General features: G+C 31.8%; 3 protein-coding genes across 3 annotated transcripts; 1 reads left to right on the top strand and 2 right to left on the bottom strand.

Moving 5' to 3' along the window:
• Positions 1–753: 753 nt before the first annotated feature.
• On the bottom strand, positions 754–2,069 carry LOC124833325 (protein ROOT INITIATION DEFECTIVE 3-like). Its single transcript, XM_047307779.2, has one exon. The coding sequence runs from the start codon at positions 2,041–2,043 to the stop codon at positions 754–756; it is 1,290 nt and encodes a 429-aa protein (XP_047163735.2). The 5' UTR covers positions 2,044–2,069.
• A 10,106-nt stretch (positions 2,070–12,175) lies between these two features.
• LOC124833326 (uncharacterized) lies at positions 12,176–14,089 on the top strand. Its single transcript, XM_047307780.2, has 2 exons — positions 12,176–12,946; positions 13,654–14,089. Exons 1-2 carry the CDS (start codon positions 12,368–12,370, stop codon positions 13,699–13,701), a joined length of 627 nt encoding a protein of 208 aa, XP_047163736.2. The 5' UTR covers positions 12,176–12,367; the 3' UTR covers positions 13,702–14,089.
• Positions 14,090–14,512: 423 nt separating this feature from the next.
• LOC124833328 (bidirectional sugar transporter SWEET2-like) lies at positions 14,513–16,292 on the bottom strand. The gene is made up of 6 exons (XM_047307784.2): positions 15,989–16,292; positions 15,814–15,850; positions 15,493–15,709; positions 15,218–15,376; positions 14,999–15,118; positions 14,513–14,887 (listed from the first exon to the last, which is right to left on the bottom strand). Exons 1-6 carry the CDS (start codon positions 16,047–16,049, stop codon positions 14,774–14,776), a joined length of 708 nt encoding a protein of 235 aa, XP_047163740.2. The 5' UTR covers positions 16,050–16,292; the 3' UTR covers positions 14,513–14,773.
• Between the last annotated feature and the right edge of the window lie 7,908 nt (positions 16,293–24,200).

Genomic DNA, 24,200 nt, shown 5'->3' on the forward strand with positions numbered 1-24,200 from the left:
ATTCTATTTAGTATTTATAGTAATGTTAAAAAATATAATTTATTAAATATTTTTTAATTATTAAATGAAATATTTAAAATAAACATTTTAGTTTATATATATATATATATATATATATATATATATATATATATATATATATATATATATATATATATATATATCATTTAGTTGAATACACATGGCAGTTCTATAAACATGTTGATGTTATATAATTTTATTAAATTTTAAAAAAATTCTTCTCTTTGTCTATATAAAAGTAATTAGAATGGTGCTTCTTGAATAATTTAGTTAGCTAAATTAATTTCATGTTATTTTCAATTTCTATATATATATATATATATATATATATATATATATATATATATAATTTATCATTTTTCATAAATAAAATAAGTAGCTAACTCAATAAACTTGAAAATACTTAAGAAAAGAAAAAAAAACTTGTCAATTTTAAATTTATTGTAGCTTTACAATTTCGATAAACTTTCTTATAATAAGGAACTTGTAAGATATAAAAGTTAAAACTCTATTTCACTACTAGTTAAAAATAAAATTAAATGATTTTCTATTCAAAAATTATTAGTATATATTTTCATAAAATTCTCTTCCAAATATCTGAAATTTATTTGTGTGCTCGAAAAATTCAATATGTAGATAAAATAAGAAGATTAAAATTCATTATCATTCCCAAACACCAAATAATGCTACAAATAATTATCATTTTCTTCGGTACATTGACGACCAAAAGTACTAGTTCCCTTCCTTCTTATCATCTTTCTCGTGTTCTTCTTCATGTTTATCATCTTTGTCTTCTTCATCCATTTCTTCTTTTTCTTCTTCAATGGCTTTTGTAGCTTCCTTAAGGATAAGCTTCAAAAGTCTCTCATACATTTCAATCACAGATTCCAACATTTCAATGGCCTTTTTCCTGTCTTGTAATACAACATCCTTGACCTCTTCAAGGGCTGTCATTTGATTCATTGTCCTAAGAATCTCTTCATCACATAACCTAGAAGAAGTGAAGGACCCATTCTCTTCACCAACTGCAACATCATTTCCCTTTCCAACTCCAAACCCACCACCATTTCCCTTTATCACAATCATGTCACTAATGGTTATCAATTCATCCCCAAAAACCATCACAACTTCTCCTTTCTCAACATCCCACATCCACACACTCCCATCTTCTGCAGCAGACACCACATTCCTCTCTTCCTTCACCAAACCCAATGACACAATCCCCCCACTATGCTTTTGACCCCATTTTCTCACCTTACAACCCTTATCACCCACTACTTTTCTATTTTCAACCTTATAAACAAACCCATCTGCACCACCAGCGTAAAACGTTGACCCCGATGAATCTACGGCAACCCCAGAAACGGAACAAGGTAATGTCACAGTCTGCATAAGGACCCCACAGTTTTCCAGATTCCAAAACTTGCATGTTCGGTCTAATGAGCAAGAAACCAAAGTACCCATCACAGACTTGAAAGCAGTCACGGAATCAGAATGCGCCTTCCATTTGTGCAAGATCAAGTCTTCCACATTCTCCTCCAAGGAACCCTCTGCAACGATCTTGAAGCTAGGGACAACAACAACTGTTCCATCTTCACTGCCTGAGATAACAAGTGACCCATCGTCGCTCAGATGAAGACTGGAAACTGGACTTGAGTGAACAACAGTTGATCTGATGACATCCCCAGAAGAACCTGAAAGAGATATAACACTCCCTGAGATGCCACCACCGAAGAGAAATGCTCCATCGGGTGTTGCAATGAGAGGGGCAATGGGTTCTGGCACGGGGAAGTTACGAAACACAGAAGAACCGTGCCAATTGTAGATGTTGATGGAGCCTGCACCCGTGTCTGATGATACGTGTGAGGCTGCCAACAATCTCCGGCCCACCATGGTCAGGCCGCGACACGGAGATCGGCTGCTGGAGAACCGTGTCACGGCGGTGCGGCTAACAGTCTCGTAGACCATGATTGGCCCGTCAGGGGAGCTAGTGAGGATGAGTTCATTGGAGGAAGAAGACATGTTTTTTTTTTGTTTAGGAAGGGAATGAGGAAAGAAGAACTGTGTCTGCATACGATTTCTTAGGGTTTAGTTTTATAATTTTTTTAGAATCATTCCATAAAAAATTCAAATGTTTGTATGGTAGGTTTGTTAACTTTTAGTTTTATTTTTTTATAATTAAATTTTTTATTTGTGTTTCTTTATTTCATTTAAAATAAGTAATTTATTGTCATATATCTAAACAAGATGTAAATTTACTTTTAAATTTGTTAAACCTTTTAAAGAATTCAAAAATGGATTCTCATGCAACAAGTCAAACATTTTAAAGTATTTCATATATATCATCACTTGTTGAAGTAGTTTTTCATTGTTTTTAAATGATAAATAACTTTTATGTACAAGTTGATAGATTTTTTTATGAGTTTGTACAGGTTGGTAAATGTTTCTACATAACTTTCCATTTATCATTTTGTTTTTATCAGCTTAACTCTTTACAATTTAGTAATACATGATAATTTTCTATTGTAAAATTAATGCTTTAAAATTTCATTATATTTATTATATCATCAAAATGGTCAACGGTAAAATTTTTTAATATAATAATTATTTACTCCATCTTTGAGTTACATATATTTTAATGACTTGATTACACAATTAATCATGTATTGATTATTGTATTTATTAACATTCATTTATTTTTTAATCACTTATAAAATAAAATTAATTACACATATGCACGTCACTTATTTCATACACGAGATAAAATGAGTGAAAATATCTAACTAGGTTACTATTATATCCAACTAGATTTATATAAATATTCTTAATATTAATTAGTTTAAAACTTAGTATATTATTTGAACACTTAGATAAATCATTATGTACAGTGAATACAAATCCATTATATCAATGTTAAAATTTGTTATTTTAAAGGTATATTTATAAACTTATTTTATTTTTTTGCAAAACATGAATACAATTAAATATATTATCTTTATTAAATATAATATAGTTAATAGAGATTTCAATTTAGAGTTAAAATATTTAATGTTAAGAAAAGTCTATCGTATTTATTATTAATTAAAGTATTTAATAAATATTGCAGTTAATACGATATATAATTATAATATTAATTATGTTATATGTAATAAAAATAATATATTTATCAAATACTATATGTTTTTAACCTGTTCTAATTATTTATATGAAAAACAATACTTAATACGGACCAACATAATATATTCCATTTCCAAAATGATATTATCAGAATTTGAACAATTTAATTATCAGACAAGATTCTTACTATTTGTGTCAATCAATATCAATATTTTCTTCATTATTTATATAATTAATTGATGCTAAATTATTTAGCAAATATGTTATATATTTTAACGACTATACCTATTAGAATAAAAGGACATATTTATGAGATAAAATAGTTATATATTAATGTTTCTAACACTTACATCCAACTTGGGAAGCACATGAATAGGGATTTTTTTTTTCTTTCGCACCCCAAGTTTTCTTCTTTTACTTCCAAATTTTAATGTATATACTATATAAATTAGGTAAGCAATATTGCTTATCAAACATATTTATTGTAGCTTAGTGTATCTTTATTAAACTACCATGCATTCCTAATTCATTTTCTAACGTGTTTTTTGTTTTCTTCAACTCTTTTCTTTCAACACCAGCATGACATCTCCTTAGTCTTACTTTTTTTTTCCTTCAACTCATCTTATTCATTTTCATTTTCATTCATCCTCCAAGTATATGTATTATTTGTTTTTCTTGATTAAGTTTCGTTTTAAATTTTATATTTATTTTTCTTATATTTTAAGATTTCAAAATATAATTTAAGAAATATGATCGCAATAGTTTGTCAACATTAATGAATCATGTGAACTTCCAATAAATTTCCCTACATCATTTTCTCATTGAACAACATTTTTACTGCTCAACATTCAGTTGCTCCTTAATAACATTCTATCCTACTACTTATCAAGATCAAAATGAGATAATACTTCTCAAAGATGACTCTTTCTACGAATAAATGTTGTAGATCTCCTTCTGGCTTTACTTTGTGTAGAACTCTCACACTGGTATGTAGAGGCATATTATGTTCTTGTCGTTTATAACAAATAAATTAAAAAAAGATTAAAACCAATATACATAACAAATAACTAAATTTAAAGTGAATAAATAAAGAAAACAACAACACATAAACCCTAAACTATAACATAAAAGTAAGGTGCTAAAAAGATTTCAAAGGGAAAGAGAAACCATTTATCAAGTAAGGTATCTAATTAATACTAAACTATTGTAAATTATAATTGAGAATGTTAGTTGAAGTAACGTGGGAAGAGATGGCAGAAAAAACTAAGTTTATCTACATAACTCATACTTAATATATATGTTGCAATGGATATCTGAATATTGATACATTTATGTAAATAAACAATATCCTATAAGTTTATTTATAGACTCATATGATATGTGATGCGATCCTAAGGGCAGATAACATGTTTCTTCTAAGACCCAATATGATAAGAAGGTTCAACAAGACGGTTACACCAACATGTTTACTTTTCATCATTAGGAAAATATGTACTCTTTCATTACATTTAATTCCAAGATGAATACAAAAAAAAAATATGAAAAAAAAAAATATAAAAAGAAAAGGAATCCCACAGGCATGATCTTTCAAAAGAAAAACAATAAAAAGAAGAAAAAAAACCTTTTAAGCATCCATAAGGAGTTAACAAAGGTAAATAATTTAGATAAAGAAATAGCTAACAAATTATGTTTGTCTTCTTATGTTTCTTCCTCTTAAAAAACAAATAACAAGTTTTTTAAAGAATACTTAAAATATCAACTTTAGTATGGATAGATAATTAAGTGAACTTTTGACCTCGACATAACAAAGAAACTTTTTGGGATAGACACCCACAAAATTTGAGGATGAATTTTCTACAAGAAAGGGATAATAGGATTCTGAAAACAGTGTCTTAAAATAAAGAAGATTTGGGAGAAAATTCCTTAATAAGATAAATACAAGAATATAAAAATATAAAAAAAATATTGACAAATGTAACATCCCAAAATTATACAGTCAGCAACTATATAATAGAATATTAACATGTATTAATATGATAAAGCAGTTTTAAAATAAAAGAAGACAAGGTTCAAATTTGGCTGAACGACCTTACATTTACATACATAAACTAACGAGCGTTCACAAAATAATGAGGACGAACGGTTTACAAAAATAACTACCGAACGTCCAAGAATTTACAACCAGCAAAAGGGCGCTCGCTCACAAGCGGCCCGTATCCTAAATACACTAACTAAAAACCGAACGTCCTACTGTTCGGCCTTCACTTCCACTTCTACGAGATTCTCTTCCGCAATAAATCCTTCTTCAAGCGTTTCCTCTAAAGAAGCATCTCCCTCTGCTCACATCCACACGGATGATCATTGCATTGACATGACGGACGTACAGAAACGGACAACACAATGGAAAAACGCAAGGGTAAGCTTATTGAATTTAATTCAAGTCAAAAATACATTTCATACATATCAATTACATCAAACAATTCACAACACATACATTCAATTCATCCATTAACTCAATCAAATTCCTGGTACTAGACCGACCGTCCGGACTGTATGAATCCTGTGTAGCTAAGGCGTCCGTGCACTCAGGTGGGGTAACTGGAATGCTCATCAGTAGCCACCTGAGGTTAGTCTGTTCTGTCCAAGTTACAGTTATGGACTAGACCTCCTGCCATTCCCACGCATGACCTACTCCTCTCTACTTGAGAACGAGCACTCACGGAATATCAGGATGAACCACCATCTAAGCTTACCACGTTCATACTTACAAATCTCAATTTCCATTCAAGAGTCGTTCCACCCTGGAACGCTCGTTCAAAAACCACAATCACAATTTCAACTATTATAGTGTTCGCACATCTTAATTCTTCCTCTTAAATACATTTTCATTCTATGTTCCACTTGCATAAAAAGACGAACGTTCAATCCTCTTCAAAACAGGGACGAACGTCAAGAACGAGACCGAAAGGACTTCTTTTCTGAAGGAATAAAGCTGACTCTTCTTTCATGACGAACGTTATTAAAAATTTGAATCAGTTAAATGAACTGATCCTAGAACAATTCAAATTATACTTAGAATAATTCACTTGACAAGATTTCAGATTTAATTCAGTTGAATGAAGATAAAATACGAGTACTAAATGTACTAAATACAATTTAGTTGGAATAAGCGCCTGCTAGTAAATGACCGAACACGGATATACAATTTTACTGAAAGTTAGGACGAACGTGATTTTGAGTTTATGGACGAACGCTATGAAAATTAGGACGAACGCTATTTCTGTTCGTTAAAAATACCGGAAGGAACGAACGTTCAGTACAAGACCGAACGCTACTTATACTTACGCTTTGGGACGAGCGTTCGGTATAAGACCGAGCGCCACTTAGGACGTACGCTTTTAGGTCAAGGCTATTCGCTGATTCAAAATTATAGAAAATTGGGATTTATATAAGATGAGATACTTAAAGTTTATGTTTTAACAATTTGACTAAGTGTACACAGGTAGATTTTTCAAGCTTCTCAATTTCTCACACCACACTCATGAGGTCTACGTTTGGCCGAACGTTCAAACGTAAAGTTATGTATAAGAGGGCGTTCGTCCTCAAGGATAATCCTTTCCAAATGAAAGGGTTCGACTACTTCAAGGAATTTACTGAGAATACCGAACGGTCAAAGACCGTTTCGATAACGAACGTTTATTTTCATAGACTTAGATATTCAAACTCAACTTACAGTATACACATTTTCCAGTACAGACTTTCATACATCAATTTACTCAAATCATAATACAAATCCATACATTTTCATGCATCATCTCATCATACAGATCATTTTCAATTTAATCAAACCATAGAATATTTCATCATTTCCATGTATCAATTCAGATCATACTGCATACAGATTTACAGAACGCTCTTACAGTACAAAACATGTAATTCTCAGTACATTCATACATCATATTAAATTACATGAATTAAACTTAATAAGCTTCCCTTACCCGGATTGTGTGTTCGTTCTTCAGAAGGAAAACCAGATTCCAGTACACTCTTCTACCCTTAACGTTCAACCCAAAACTTCTTAAACTAAAATTACAGAAAACCAATATTGGTTCAGAGAAGGTACATGCAATTCAGAATGAGGCTTGCATGATGATAATGAAGATTAGTTAAGGACGTGAAACTTACCCGTTTCAGAATCCAAAACCGTTCGGTTTGATGGAAAGCTCAGGACGTCTGGATCTCTTCTACGGTCTCTGAAATTTGATCGGAGAAGAAGAAAGGAAGTTATGGCAGAGAGAAGATGGAGGTTCTAGAGAGATGGAGGAGAAAATGAAAAGTCTAAGTTTGGAAGGGGAGGAGGTGCACGCAGGAGAGTGGGAGATTTTTCCAGAAAATCACTTTTGTTCAAATTCCCACTTTCAGACGAACGGACGTCCCCCTGGTTGACACCTGCACCCCACCATTCACTTTAGAAACTTCCACTTTGACAAGTGGCGTGCATGCAGGGCTCGTTTTTCAGTGGATTTTTAATGCACTGAATTACGTGGCATGGTGCATTGATGTAAGCAGCTAGGTGACTCAACACAGTAATAAATGAGGCGTGACAACAAACATTTACAACATGATAAAAATGGACTAAAAAGAGACGTATGCCAGTAATTTCTAAAATATTTTATTCTAAAGTAGAATACTATAAAAAAGTATGATAACACCTTAAGTGATAAGGCTTGGATTTTGACAATCATGTCCCTGATATAGTTGATGTTAATTGCTTATGACAAAAGTAAGGTGATTTAAGTCACAATCGAATCATGACGCTTAGGTTATACACTCTTAAGTAGAAAGAGTTACATCTTAACTATCAACTATAATTTTTGATTTAATGCTAAGTGTTAGATCCAGTAATTGGTATTAAAGTTCCGATGTGTTGTTTTCAACCGCTGCTCAATACGAAAGGTATTGCTCCAAGTTCTTTCATCGTGACATTATTGAACCAAAATACTTAGATCAAGAGCTTTTTAGGAAGAAAATTTTAAGTGTTTCAATATATTGACAAATGTTGGTTTAGTTTATTTTGTTTGTCATAAAAAACACTTACCCTGAGTTAGTATGAGTTTTTTATAATAATGTGTGTATTTCTGACGATGAAGTCATTCGTAGTGAAGTAAAAAAACTGAGAATGACCATACATCCACACTTTTTTATTCTCTTATGAACATACTATCTGTATGGTTGTCTTTTGAAGGTAATATACCTTATGAGTGGACAAATGATTATTTTGGCCTACATGCTAGACAAATTATTTGTAACAACATGAATGCAAACATTGTAGGTAGAATACTGGAAAGGTCCATGAAAGTTGACACTAGAATATTGCATTACATTATTTGTCGCATTTTAGTTCCTCGTTCAATTAACTTGCACAGGCTATAAAGGAAAATCTTATTTTGATTTGGACAATTCTGACATCAAGGGAGATTAATTGGGCTCATCTCATCCGACATAGGATGAAAACGACTTTGAGAAACAATGCATGTTTACCCTATCCACAACTGATCACCAATTTTATGCATCGTTTTGAATTTCCTTTGAATTAATAATCATTTATGCAAGTGAAGAGGTCATTCAGAATTGGTGTCGAAGTTATCAGTTCCTTTGACATTGTTAAAAATGTTGATGGAAATTGGGTTCACAAAAGAGATGATGCTCTGACATTTCTTGATGACTACCAACCATCTCCCCCTCAAAAAGATACTTCATTTGTAAAGCTTACTAAAATAATGAACGAGATTCGTGATCTACAAGCATTTGTTGGTGACAAATTTGATAGTATTGATGCTCGAGTTTGACATATCGAGGAAGACATAAATTATCTACGTCGTCATTTTGGACCACTAGGATCTTCTTATGTTTTAATTTTATTGTGCTATCTTTTATTTTTATTATTATCTTTTTGTAATGACTTTATCAATTAATAAAATACTTTTTATTTTGTTTATAAATTTGTTTTCTGGTGTTAATGTGTTCTTAGTATAATGAACATTTAAATCATACTTAATGAATTATAACTTCATTATACTCTTAAATCACAAATTATATATCACATTTTCAACCATTTAACTTAGTTTTAAGTCTTTTTAATTATGGTAATCGATTACAACAACATTGTGATCAATTACATGGCCCTTTTATTTTAATTTCAGCATTGATAATCGATTACAGTAGTGGTGTAATCGATTACTAGTGAAGTCATGGTCTCTTATATGACTTTAACACTGTGTAATCAATTACACGTGTTCATAATCGATTATCAGTGCCTGAAAACGTGTGGGGTGCACGACTTCACCTTTTTTATTGTGTCAATGGAGAAGTCAAGCATCCCCTGCACGACTTCTTCATTTGAATTCGTGTGAGAGTTGCACAACTTGTCCATTTACATAAATAAATAAAAAATTGCTTAAATCCGTAATAAATTTTTGTCTATAAAAAAAACTAAAAAAGAAGGGAGGAGAGAGATCCAAAACAAAAACTAGGCCATGATGAATCATATGAATAGAAATATTAGAAATTATTATGATCATGTGACAACATATAACAAGATGTATAACAAAAAAATGTTAGAACGAAGGATTGATGTTGCGTTGTTGGAGAAGGTTCTTGATTTTTGTTTGGTGTGTTTTGTTGTTGAGGTGCTCAAAGATTAGGTCCTGGAAAATGGGGTGTGTTTTTTCTAATGGCTTGTACTCATTCGGTGATTAATTGGTTACCAAAAATCAGAATTCGGAAATACAATTACGGAAGATGTTACCAGCAAATAAATTCCGTAATCGTAAAATTGGATTGTTATGGAAAGTTAATTTCTTAATTGGTTTGAGGTGTTTGGCAAGGTGCACATGGAAGTGTAAATGCAACTTTTAGAAGGTCCATTGCGAAAATGTAAAATATCCATTCCGGAACAAGCTTCCCGTAATGTAATTTTATACTTCCAGAATTGACTTTTCGAAATTTACATTTACACTTCCAGATTTATGTTTTTGGAAAACTTCAATCAATTTTGGAATTATATTTTCTGAAAACATTCTAATAATGGTTTTTAAATTTTTTTAATTTATTTATGACATGATCATAAGCAGCCATTAATATTCTCCTATTCCTAAGATTGGAGCAATTTATAAACAATAACCGCAATAACTATAAACATATACATCAATGACATGAAAACTATATTAAGGAAGTATCGTAACTTCAGTTTTTTCTCTCTCCTTTTCCAATTCCAACTACAAGAATTGTTATGCATAAAATGTATGATACCAAAATGCTCAAAAAAATATGATAGTCAAATTTTATAGACCTTTCATATTATCTGTTTCGGATGTGAAGGGCTGCGTCCTTCGTCCAATGTCTCCACGTCCTCCTCTGCTCATACTTAGTATGTCCGGTCTTCCGTACTCGCTCCTCAATTTCCTCCTAGGTCCGTGGGTGGGGCAAAAGATTCTCCGATGCCAAAGTCAATTGAGAGCAATGGCGTTTTTCTATCGAACAGTAATAAATGTGCAGTAAATGCAACCTATCTACCACTCACCCTGGATCTGTATTTATAGTTTTCGCTATGGACTTGGGATTAGCGACAAGTTAATCACGGCCCAAATTCAGCCAAATACCTTTTAACCTCAACTTACCTTAAACCTGATTAATTAGCGGTATGGTCGGCCGGTCTCCTAAAGTTCGGCTTTTGAACCAGCTGACCCTTATGGGCGGCTGCATAGCAAACAACATGTCCGACCGACCTTTTAGTGTATCCGGATGACGAGGTAAGATTGTGTGATCTAGGACGCAAGGGCGTCCGGCCTATCTGGCGTCCGGTCCCTACTGGTACATTATCAATCCAAAAGACTTATATAATATTTGGAAAGAAATGAAAAACCAAATGGCATTAATTGTTCGAAAACCCTTAAAAAAAATTATCAATGTTTAGTAAATGTGTCCAATCTTTGAGCTCTACAAAACCTTGATTTTCATTTTATTCTTGTCAAAATTTTGATGTTTAAAATAGCATGAAAATCACAAAGTTGGAACAAAGCAGTAGAAAATAACGGAAAACAAGATTGAAATTATAAAAGGTTTCTACACATATAAACTATAAAGGGTAAAATAGGCAATTTGAAATATATAGGGTGTAGGAAAAAAGTTATATATGGTGGAAAAAAGTTGCGGTATCCTCGTGTTTTATTTTTTCTTAATTGTTTTATTTTTCTTTCCAAAACTATTATTTTCTGATACGTAAAGTACTGTTGCACGAGTTTTATTAGAAGCATTGAAGACTTATTCACTTTTAAATCAATCTTAAGATATTAAAACCACATAATAGATATAGTAAAGGGTTCAAAAATAATAATTAAATAAATTTATAACATTAAATACCATAAAAATTAATATTAATATGACATTTGAGTAAAACTTTTATATGATTTGATTCACTGTTATTTCATATCAATTTTTGTATTATTACTGATGGAAACATGCGTATTATAAAAATGTACGCGTTTATTTTTCTTGATTACAAAAAATCATACAATTATTATTATTAATATTATAAAAATAAATATAAATCATTTTTATAATTTTATTACAGACAGAATGTTTATTATAGATAATTATTTTAATTAAAAAAACAGTTGAATTTAGAAAACCAATTTTTATTTATTTTTTTAATTTGATACCCAACTAGACTTATTTGAAAGTAAAGTGATATTATTATTTGTTTTCCAAATGCAATATCATTATGAGTTAATGACTTGTTTAGATGATATTTCTCATAATCACAGCTTTAAATTTTACTTTCCATGACCTCTCTAGCAGAGTAGAAGCACACAGCTTCTATTTCCCATTCCCAAAGATCTAAAACTGAGTTTTCCATCACTTGATGACAACCACAGAATTCTCGTGAGAAGCCTTTATTAATCATTGAACGGTGAGCCACCTTTCGATTCAACGGATAGCAATATTAAGTACATACCAGAGGTGTTTATTGGGGCCCAAATTTCAACAGTTCCATTAGCGGTGGACCTCATATGGAACTTGCCAACCCAACATGGCAACATCACCATGAATGTTTCATCATACTTTCATTATTCTACATTGATTACCAAACATACTCCGCTAAAACAACCTAGGCTCCTCCTCAGTTCACTTGGACATACTCGAAGTAGAAAAAGGAAAAAGAAAACTCATGGAAGCTTTGTGGGATTTGGAAGACAAATTGAAGATTTCCACACTAGGTGCTGTTCTTCTTCTTGCATGTGCAAGCCTTGCTCTTGTGTGCCTTTGCATTGTTGTTACACTTAGAAGGAAGGCCATTAACAATAAGATTGTACACCAAGAGGGTGCTTTAGATGAAGAGAATGAAAAGAATACCACAATTACAAACACTAATACTAATTTTGATGCTACTGTTACTACTACTACTACTACTCCTACAGAATGGTCAAAGGCAAGTTGTGTAGGATGGATTTCAGTGAAGAGGGTTTTGATGGGGTCAATGCTGTGGAGCAAGGCAAGGAAATTGGAGGAGAACATTGCATGGCAGAGAGAGAGGGGATCCCCACTACTTGGCTTACAAAGGCAGCAGGGTCTTCAAAGTGGGTGGCAAAGCCATAACTCAGAATCTCCAGTGTGGCAAAGACCAATACTAAGAGGGGAGAAGTGTGAGTTGCCAAGTTTTAGTGGCCTCATTCTCTATGATGAAAGAGGAAGACTTCTTCGTGATTCGCAGAATCAAATTCACCACTTCATGGAAACATCACAACAGGTAATTCTCATCATCATATAGGATACTAAGGTTCTTAACTGTACATAGGATGATTCTTTGCAAACACATTAGTTTTAAGACCAACATGATGATGAATGGGGGACAGGCAGCTTCTTCGTGCTCCTCCATAGTTCTTCCAGCACCTCCATTTACTTAAAAATTTCAATTTTACACCCTTTTGAGTACCAGAATTCGTATTCCGAACAAAAGTGTATTTTAACATGGCATATGGAGTTGCAGGAAGAAGTTGCAATGGGAACAATGATGATACTAGACCTATTTGGTATCTATAAAGTAAAATGAGTGCATGCATGATATTTATGTCCATTTCTTTTTAAGCACAATTAGGATCTTTGAATATATCCTTACAAGTTTTGGTCTTGTGGGAGTGATCTTCGTTCTGGAGCTTAATCACATCTAAAACTCTTAGTCCCTCATGGATATGTTCAATGAGAATCAAAATAAAATCCTCTTCTACACCCCCAACATTTGTTGCCAAAATTGAGTTGTTTGTGTTCATTTTAAATGAATGCATAGATGCACACACAAAAAAGTTTGAATTTTCTTCCACAATAACTTCTTGTAACTCAATAGGATGCAACAGTGTTTGCTTCACAATACTGAATCACAGGAATGTCTCTGTTTCAGTTTCAGGCAACATTTTTGCTGCATTTGTTTATGTCTAACTTTTATTCTGTTTGATGCAGGAAGTAGGAACTGTTACAGTGAGGACTACTCTAAGAGATTTACTTTAGTACTCGCTTACTGGGTTTTTCTATCACTCGTAAGTTGTAGCAGACAGACAATGAGGTTTCACAGTAATGACATGTTGTGAGCAGTTCAAATATGTAACTATCATTTCATAAAATTGCAGTTTTTTCCGAGAATTCAATTATGCATTTTCCATTTCAGATCATTTCATAAATGACGCATTAGGAAGCTGCATTAACAAAAGCAAAGAATAAAAAGAACGTAAAGGAAGTTTATGGATCTCTGCAAATTGTGGAAACTACACAAAAATGGTATCTAGTTTAACCGACACATTATCAACTAGGAGATCAGTTACAACTTTTTATTAATACTTGGTTTACTGGGAAATCCTATTCTTATGCAAATGTCAAATGTTCACACTATTCTTTTAAGTTTCTTCCTTCAGTCACCTAATGGCCCTGATCTTACTTAAAATATTTTAACGACATAGTTCATGCTCACATGCAAGTTTGCTATAATTGATCATTAGCATTGTTAGGGTTACAAGTGTCCCGTGAATGCACCGAGTCATAATCGAAGAGTATGTAATTCCTAGGGAGACAATTGTTAAAGGAGAACTTGTTACATCAATTGTCCTGTGATAAAAGTAAGGTGAATCGAGTCACAATCAAATTGTGATACTTAAGCTTTTGCGCTCTTAAGTAGAAAGAGTTACACTCTTACTATTAACTATAGTTACAAGTTCAATTCTCAGTAGAACATTGGTTTAGGAAGAGATTATTGCGACTTGAGCTGGTATTTTTGTATGCAAGTTGGTTTCTACCATATTCATTCTCATATAGCAACAATAGAAAGTTGACACAAGGCACAGCCAGAAATGACATTAAAATATTGTGGAACGTTTCAATGCAATTCACACATCTCCATGAATTGCGTGGAAAAACTTCACACACAACCATAAATTTCACTCATTCAAGTAATGGAAAACATTTCAAACACAGAGAATTGCTGCTACTAATTTCAGAGAACTATCTCACTGAGGAAAAGACCATAAATCTTAATCAATCATGATGCATTTGCCTATGCCTCCACTTTGCCAACACTCACCAGCATGGATCATTCATACGACACTATCAAGGGCTGTCTGCAGTTTTCAGTGGATGAACTCTTGTAATAGAAATATAATATCAATTGCACAATTCCTAAAACAGTTCCTATCCCATTTGGCACCTACAAAATCAAACACAGACAGATTTATTTCATATCAAATCAACAAAGGAAAAAAGGGATCTTAAACTAAAATGAGTATCTCAAGAACAAACGAGCTGAAAGGAAACTCACGTAAATGAAGGTATCATCACTGACCAATCCGTAAAGAAAGAAGGAGATGCTCATCAGGAAGGTGGAAAGTGAAAGATAAAAAGGCATAAACTCTACACTTTTTGTCCGAATGACCAATCTCTGAGAAGTTACATAGACAAAATATGTAAAACAAATTTAATAAAGTAACAGATGCAGAAACTGATAAATGGATTGGTGTCTAGGAAGTGACAAGCATACAATTATAAACAATGGAGAGGCAAACATTGAAATGAGAGAAGCACAACTCAAGAGTCCCACAAACATCCGTCGCATTGCACTGTCATCAATTTGCAAGCTCCCAACTAGTATGATCACAAATATGCCCAAAACTGCTAAGAGTAATCCAAGCATTCTCACCTATCAAATGACAATTTATAGTACACAACAGCTTAAGAAAATAAACCAATTTTTTTTTCTTTTTTTTTCTTGCATTTATCATTCACAAGACTCCAATAGTTCATCAAAAGATTAACCTTTCTTGCTTTCTCAGCATAAATCAAGAAGAGGGTTATGTACACAAGCTGAAAGACTCCCCCAATTGTATTAACAGTTGTCACCAACAGATTATCAGGTGATATAAGAGGTGTGCCATACCACAAGCAGATCAAGCAGTTCAAAAGAGAATAAACATATGGCAGTCCTGAGAACATTTCTGTTGACCCATTTCTGATGATTCTCCTAAATGTAGGTCTAGAGTTCAGAACAGAACAGAACAAAAGTTATTATCACCAATGGAAAGATAAGCAATAAACTCTTCTCAGCTCAATTATTGTCTTTCACTTTAAGAAACTTACATGGGCGATAAAAACAACCCAAAAGCAAACACGTTACCTGCAATCCAAGAAGTGTATATCATGATCAATACAGAGATGGGTCTAAGTTTAATTTCAAAAAGTAAAGTTTTTTCTTCTAGTTTTCAATCTTTCCAACCAGAATAAATCATCCCATAAAGAAAAGGAGGTAAAATACCAGCAACTCCTGCTGCCTCTTTGCCAACCTCACCGATGGAATAAGCACCTAACAGAGACATCACTGTTCAATGGACAAAACCAGCTTTGACAGAAACAAACTAAACCTTCAGTTTAGTACATACATGTACAAGAATGTAATAAATTGCTATGAACTTTTGGATATACTTGTTCTCTCTATCTTTTGTCTAGTCAAAAACCCACTTTTGGTAAAGCACTTCTCTCCGAAAATCTAATTATAATGGTTGATCACTGCTAATGACATTTTTTCTAAAGACACGGTGGCATGCTTAACACGTTGTCTTCCTGTTCCTGGTCATAATGGTCCATAGCTGGCACTTGAGAGAAAAACTCCTCATAGAAAACTCTTTTGTGCCGTAATTTGAACCTTAATTTCATGTGCTGACGTGGATCTAAATGTTTCTATAATTCTTTAATACAATGGGGTACAGAACAAGACAACCTACTGCAAGTTCCTTGCTGTACTTTCATACCTTTTCTCTTGTATTTTTTTATAAAAAAACAAAACTCATGTTATTATATAATTTAGAAATAGAAATTAACTTTAGATTTATATAATCTAAAATAAATTTTTAAAGAGATTTCTAAATTGAAAGATAAAAAAGTTAAAAATAACTTTTAAATTATACAATTCAAAATTTAAGAATAATAAGATTGAATTAGTGATAAAAGCTAAAAAGAAAAATAATAACTTTTAAATAATACAATTCAACATATAATATATAATAACTTAATTTAATTTATTATATCTTAAATTTTGTTTATATTATCATAAATATCATTTTTCTCTTGGTTTTATAATTATTAATATTTTAGATAATTGAATATTATACTTAATGAATAAAAATAATAATAGTAATTTTGGACCTGTACATACAACCATGTATTCTTAGAGAAATTATCGTATGTATTCTTCTAGTTTGAATATGCCCATGTAATCTTTAAATAAATTTTAAAAGTTTTACTAGAAAAGTACGTAACAAGATATACCTTAAATCGGATATGTTCTAGAAATTAAATAAAAGATAAAGGACGAAAGAGTGTCGTGTGATTGTTAGTTAACAAATTGATATTGTTTATGTTAACGTTCCCTGTTTTGACTGAATTGCTCTCTAAGAGCAACAATATGTTTATTAGGGTTTATTTTTCTTTAAGTTTGTTTTTGGGTTAGGGATTTTTGTGAAATCCCGTTTCTTCCTTTCGGTTTTATAGGAACTCTATGTATATAGGGTTCTTTATCTTTTCCTTGTAACATACACAAATAATATATATTATTGAATACATACTTTTTCTTTTTCTTCTTCTATTTTTTTTTTTATACCATCGTTTTTATACCTGTCAAATAAGTCCCATAACAGAGATTGGCCTAATCCCCATGGATTGAGACAAAAAAAAACTCGGACCAAAAATCTTTTTATTAAAATAGTCCACGGGCTAAATACTCCCAAAACCCTAGGACTAGCCATAGACATTTCTTTTTATCAAATTTTTAAAAAGAAATACATCACCTTAATCATTGTTTCATTTATTTTTTATGCTTAGATGTCATGTATAGATACCATTGTTGAGTTAACCGTTTATTACTAAAATAGTATACTAACACTTTCTTCTAAATATTTAATAAAAAAAATCATATGTTGCTCATTTATCAATTTTGTGATTTAAAAGCATCAAAAAAAAGAAAAAGAAAAAGAAAAAGGAGATAAATTTTGATTAAATGAATTGTCCAAAAAAATAAGGCCAGACATTTGTAAAGCTTGTGACTTGAATGATATATATCTCTATCTATCACTATCTCAATCAAAAATAAAAAATATATATATGTGTGAGTAGTTTTTTTTTGAAAAAAAATTAAAAAGATCATTATTATCATAAATATAAAAATGAATATAAATAATTTTTATTAATTTTATAAATAATTTTTTGTTATAAATAATTATTTTAGTTTATCAAAATAGTAAGTTTTAGAAATAATTAAATAAATAATAACGGTTAATTTACAAAATATTACCAACAGAATGAAATTAATAAGATAATTATTTTAATTAAAATATATATATTTAATAAGATAATAACGTTTAAACTAATTTTAATTTATGAAAAACAAGTATTTTTACTTCTCTATTTTATAGGTACAGGTGTGTATATATATATATATATATATATATATATATATATATATATATATATATATATATATATATATATATATATATATATATATATATATATATAAAAGTATTCATTGAAAAAACATACTACCAATATAAGAGGTTGTATGAGTAGTTTAGAAATAAGTACAAATGTAAGAATAAACTGAAAATTATTAATAAAAAATTGATAGATATTAAATAAATTGTTTATAATTAATTAACATATTTCTGTATTTATAAGATTAAAATGTAAATTTCCAATATTACATTTCTTTATATTAGCAAGTTTAATTTACATAAAACATATTTTTTATCTTTCTAATGAAGTTATTTGACCAATTTAGATCATAAATATTTAATATATATATATATATATATATATATATAAGAGAATAAAATTATAATAAATTATCTATGTATAAATTATATTGTTTCTAAAATTTAATTAAAGTTTTGCAGTGGGGCTAAACTCACTTTAACCCTGACCCTAATCCACTTGAGAGGGGGTTTTGGGGGTTGGGGCTTTTTTCTGACCCCCTACTTGAGGGGCTTCTTAAAATAGGGCTTTTTCACTAATGGGTTGGGGCTGGCCCTGGGGCCAAGGGTTAAATTGACACCTCTAATCGTTCTGCCACTTCACTGGTGCTGCTAACTTCGCCATGGAAGCCTTCGTTGTCTTCTCTCCCTCTACACGTGAATACCCTTTTAGGTTTTACACAAGATATCAATTTTAATATGGTATCAGAGCAGGTCTAGTGTCTGTTTTGCCTCTGTTGCACCTTATAATTTGTATCTTGGGTTTTATTCTATCGTTTTTGCGATTCTTGAATCATGGAGCACATAGACCGGTCCAACAATCCTTCCACCCCTTCTATCTACATCCTGAAGAGAATCCAGGTCTCACCCTCATTTCTCAAGTTCTAAATGAAACCAATTATGCTTCTTGGAGTAGAAACATGAGAAGAGTTCTTCTCTCCAAGAACAAGATAAAGTTCATAGATAAAGGAATCAAGAAACCCCAAAGAGATTACCCTCTTTTTGATTCTTGGGAGAGGTGTCACATGATGGTTCTTTCTTGGATCATCAAGACTCTTTCATCACAAATTGTTGAAAGTATCATACATGTGGAGGATGCTAAAGAGTTATGGGAAGAACGAAAAAAAAACGTTTTCTAAGGGTGACTACTTCAATATTTCTGATTTACTTCAAGATATTCACTCCATCAAACAGGGAGAAACAACCGTAAGTCGATACTTTATTGACTTAAAGATTCTATGGGAAGAATTGGAGTCTCTTAGACCCATACCATGTTGTACCTGTAAAGTTCCTTGCACATGTGACTTGTCTAAGGTTTTTCACAAATACAGAGAAATGAAACATGTTGTTTGCTTCTTAAAAGGTCTGAATGATTGCTACAATACTGTGAGAACACAAATTTTACTGATGGAACCCCTCCCTAGTATTAACTGTGTCTTTTCCCTCATCATGCAACAAGAAAGGCAAGAAAAACATGATTATGGGCTCAACAACCAGAATGCAGAAATTAAAGTTCTGGCCAAAATTTGATACGTTGTAGTTGAAGCTTTCAAATTAATACTACTTTTGAAGGCAACTTTAGTATTGCCAAGTAGTATTCAAGAAAGTAGATAGGGTTAAAGTAACCCTGAGTCGTCTCCCAACGAATACGAAATTGCTTTTAAATATTTGAATCTTATGAATGCAATGCAATGCTCAAGAATTAAAGTGATAAACTATGCTAATAGAATTCATGTTTGAAGAATGTTTGAAAAACAAAGATGAAACTTAGAAACAATTATGATGAGATAGACTAATTCCACTATTTTTCCAAGATAGATTCATCATCGGTTATCCACATATCACTGTTCAATTGATTATTGTTCAAGTTTCACATTAATTAAAGTACATTCTTAATTAATTTGAGGGCAATCATACAGTTAACCAAAGTAGATTCTCAATCAAATGCAAGACCTTTCTAGATTATTCACAATGAATTCAACCAAAGTACATTCTCAATCAAATTCTATTGTGTTTAATCATGTCTATTATTAAATCTCCTAACCAAATTAAAAGCTAATTAATCAAAGTAAATTCTCAATTAATTATAGCTGAAATTATTACCACCAATCAAAGCACATTCTCAATTGATAGCAAAAACTCGTTTAATCATATGAAAGTTCCTAAATTTAATCAAAGTAGATTCTCAATCAAACCTAGAAACCCTTCAACTCATATAATTAATATGCATGTAGGTTCAAACACCTTATGATGCAAAAATCATTACTTTTAATGTGATTGAGAGATGAAAGACATAGAAAGAAAAATAACTCAAATCAATAATCAAAAGAAACAATTACATTAATTCAACTTAACCTTAAAATCCATAATGAAATTATAGTGGAATAGCCCTAGGAGTTGGCCCTCCATGAATGAAGTAGAATACATGATGAAATAAAAGTGAGAAGAATGTCGGATGAATGTTTCCAAGTGGAGGAGTCTGAGAATGAATGAGTTGTGCCTCACCTAGTCTCTTTATATAGGTTTGATTAAGCTTGAACTCTGAATCTTCTGTTGATAAGATCTTTTATCTTATGTATTTCAACCCTTTTTATTTTATTCAAAATTGCACAGAAGTCCAGAAATTTCCTTTAATTGCACTTTAGCCTTTTCCTTCTTTTCAGAATTGCAATTCAAACTTTAATTTCAACTGCATCAACAAACATTAGACTATCCAAAATAATTTATGCAACTAAAATCACATTTTAAGCATCTTTAATTCTCAAACCTGATAAAGTCAATCATCACAAATCTTATTTTAAATCAATCATTTAAGCACAAGAATCTCATAAAAAATTTGAATTTTAAACCATAAATGTGGGCATAAATATGCATTCATCACCAACAAAGCTGACAAACAAAATCAGTGGAGAAATGATCAAAATTGGAAGCCTCATGGACGTGGTTATAAGCCTCGCAGTCAAGGAAGAGGGAGAGGAAGAAATCCAAATTATGGGAAAAATGTTCCTACTGTCTTAAGATGAACCACATAGTGGATGAATGCTACTCTAAGCATGGTTATCCACCATGGTACAAGAAGCGTGACAACGACAATCAAGAAAAAGAGGGGCAGAATGAATGAAACTCTGTTAATGCTTACTCTGCCTCTGCAAAAACACATTCCAATTCTGCCCAGACCAACACTAATTCTACTTTCAATCCTTTCACTCCAGAACAGATGCATAAATTGTTATAGATGATAGAAAAGGTTGATAACCCTTCCCACAACATTAGTCAAATGCAAAGAGACACAATAGAGGACAAACAAGGTATGTTTTCCTGGATTGTAGACACAGGGGCCACTGATCATGTGACCCATGACAAAAATAACTTTGTCACTTGTCATAAGATCAAACCTATATATGTTAGGCTACCAAATAATTCCATTGTCATTGTCCATTATGCTGGAACCATACAGTTTTCAAGAGATTTTATTATCTTTAATGTTTTATACATCCCTGAATTTTCTTTCAACCTAATATCTGTCCAAAGTCTAACTAGAGACATACACTGCACACTAACCTTTTCTTCTAAGATGTGTCAAATACAGGACAACTCTACATTGAGGATGATTGGATGTGCTAATGTCTACAAGGGCCTTTACTATTTGCAATCTTTCTCTATTTTTGATCAAGAATTTACACCTAAATTTGTTTTCTCTTATGAACATGTAAATATAAACTTGTGGCATTATAGGCTAGGCCATCCTGGACATAAAATTGTTGAAAAGATATGCAAGAATTTTCTATATGTTCAAACTACTTCTAATGATGCTTGTGATATATGTCATTATGTCAAACAACACAAATTGCCCTTTCCTAAAAGTACTCAGAGTTTTATTATAAAAAATAAAACTTAGTTTGACAAAACCATTAAAATCATTAAAATTGATAATGATCATCATTAGAATCATTAAAATCATTATAATAACACCACTATCAACATAACATAACCTGGAACATCTCAAGTATCATGATGATCATCATAGATACACCACCATCATGGCTATCCCAGTCATGAACAACACAATGAGCATCACCGTACCATAATAACATAGTGAGAAGAGTCCATCTCACTCTTGTATCTTACCTGACCGACTATAGTCGCTCCTACAGCCCACCTGTAGCCTCCCTTACAGAACATTTGTAGTCTTCCCTACAAATCATCTCCTTCCAATGCACACAAGGCAAAAGGAAGCACTTATTTGTAGATAGAACTAGGATTTACGAGGCACGAAAAGTAGACTTATCCTTCACTCTCATGCTCATCAACATACTCAGGTACATCCCAACACTCACTCATGTTTCATCCTCAACCACAAGTAAAACTAACCCTAAACAAAACCACTAACCTCAATCTCTAATTATCATCATATTCCACAGCTCCTCAAGCTTGGTTCACATTCATTCTTCATCAAATTCGTCATTTTTCACAAAAATGCACTGTAATAATCAATTATCTCAACAAAATTTACCTAGAAACATCACGCAGGAAGGGATAATTGATTATCATCCCAGATAATCGATTATTCCCGAAACCACACTCAAAACCAACGCGCAGATAATTGATTATAACTAATGATAAGCGATTATTGTCGAATCAAAACACATTCTAGACATGATTGCATTCAAACATACATACATCAACCCTAGGTCACGTGGAAACATAGTTAACACATCATACATGCATCCAAGCATCATATACCTATGTAAACATACTCAAACACATATAATGCATTTTTAATAATCCAGATCCAATCATTGACATGTTATACCCCCAATAATAGAGTGCAGAAGAGTCTCCGATAAAAAAACCAAATAGGGATTTCAATCAGCCACATTAACTAAGCATAATGCTTACAAAGAGAACCAAAAAGATAAAAATTCTCCAACAAAGCTGCTGATGTGAGGCTGTTTGCTCCCAAACTAGACCCCCAATTAACGATATGAACAGTCAGAATGAAGAACCATACGTATGGAACCCACTTTCCAAAAATCAGCCTAATCCAACAGTGAATGATTTCTTAACAACGAAAGTACCAGTGCAGATTTTGTTGTGTTTTTGCTTTTCAGGTATCGTAGAGTTGTAAAAAAGTATCACAATTAATTAAAAAAATAAAAAAATTGATTAACGTCGAATATTGACAAAATTCGACGTTAAGTTAACGTCGTATATTAGCAAAATTTGATGTTAATTTAACGTCGAATTTTTTAAATTCGACGTAAATTTAAGGTCTCCGGATATGTCGTTGTTTGCGAATTCGCCGTTAAAAGCCCAAAATATTCGACGTTGTACGCGATTTTTGTACTAGTGAAAACATCAATGTAGATTTTATGTTATGCAGGAATGACTTCTTCTCTTCCTATCTCTCTCACTTGGCTTTTCCCTCTCTTCAAATTACTCTAATGTGTCCTAATAATCTGACTCATCTCCACTAAAACAAAGTGAGACATAATAGTCTACATTATTTGGCCTATTCTTCACATAGGAAAGGAGCTCAATAACCCAACACTTACAACATATATTTGCATGGAAACCCCTAAACATCATAACTTTTTTCTCCCTTAGCATTAAACCATTTGTTGGGATAACCCAACAAAACATATACAATACATTCATAGGAAAAACTCATCATAAATATTACATAAACTCTATACCCATTCTTACACAAACTCTTACCTAACAATAACCACAAATAAGTATGAAGAAATGTAATGGGTTACTATAAGAAATAATCAACTAATATGTTAAAAAAACCTTTGTTACTTGGTTAAAGTTGTGAAGACTTATGTTGCTTAAACTTGGATAAAATACTTTCCTACATGTATGACTAACACACATTCAAACAATAAATTTGTAACATGAAATACAATTGATTATCTTTTATCATCAAAATATTTTCAAGGATCTTTGTGAAAAACAAGTTGGATACACAAAAAGTGATGGCTAAATTGTGTGTCGCAA

Source organism: Vigna umbellata, chromosome 3 (assembly GCF_029865625.1).
Source record: "Vigna umbellata cultivar VRB3 chromosome 3, Vumbellata_1.0, whole genome shotgun sequence".
Taxonomy (NCBI): domain Eukaryota; kingdom Viridiplantae; phylum Streptophyta; class Magnoliopsida; order Fabales; family Fabaceae; genus Vigna; species Vigna umbellata.

What these genes read in the sequence shown, in the direction of transcription:
- LOC124833325 (XM_047307779.2), bottom strand. Translation starts at nt 2,043, where the DNA reads ATGTCTTCTTCCTCCAATGAACTCATCCTCACTAGCTCCCCTGACGGG.
- LOC124833328 (XM_047307784.2), bottom strand. Translation starts at nt 16,049, where the DNA reads ATGTCTCTGTTAGGTGCTTATTCCATCGGTGAGGTTGGCAAAGAGGCA. An exon ending in AGAGGCAGCAGGAGTTGCTG is followed by an intron (nt 15,851 to 15,988) that starts GTATTTTACCTC and finishes CTTGGATTGCAG; the next exon opens with GTAACGTGTTTGCTTTTGGG. An exon ending in ATGCTGAGAAAGCAAGAAAG is followed by an intron (nt 15,377 to 15,492) that starts GTTAATCTTTTG and finishes GTCATTTGATAG; the next exon opens with GTGAGAATGCTTGGATTACT.
- LOC124833326 (XM_047307780.2), top strand. Translation starts at nt 12,368, where the DNA reads ATGGAAGCTTTGTGGGATTTGGAAGACAAATTGAAGATTTCCACACTA. An exon ending in TCATGGAAACATCACAACAG is followed by an intron (nt 12,947 to 13,653) that starts GTAATTCTCATC and finishes TGTTTGATGCAG; the next exon opens with GAAGTAGGAACTGTTACAGT.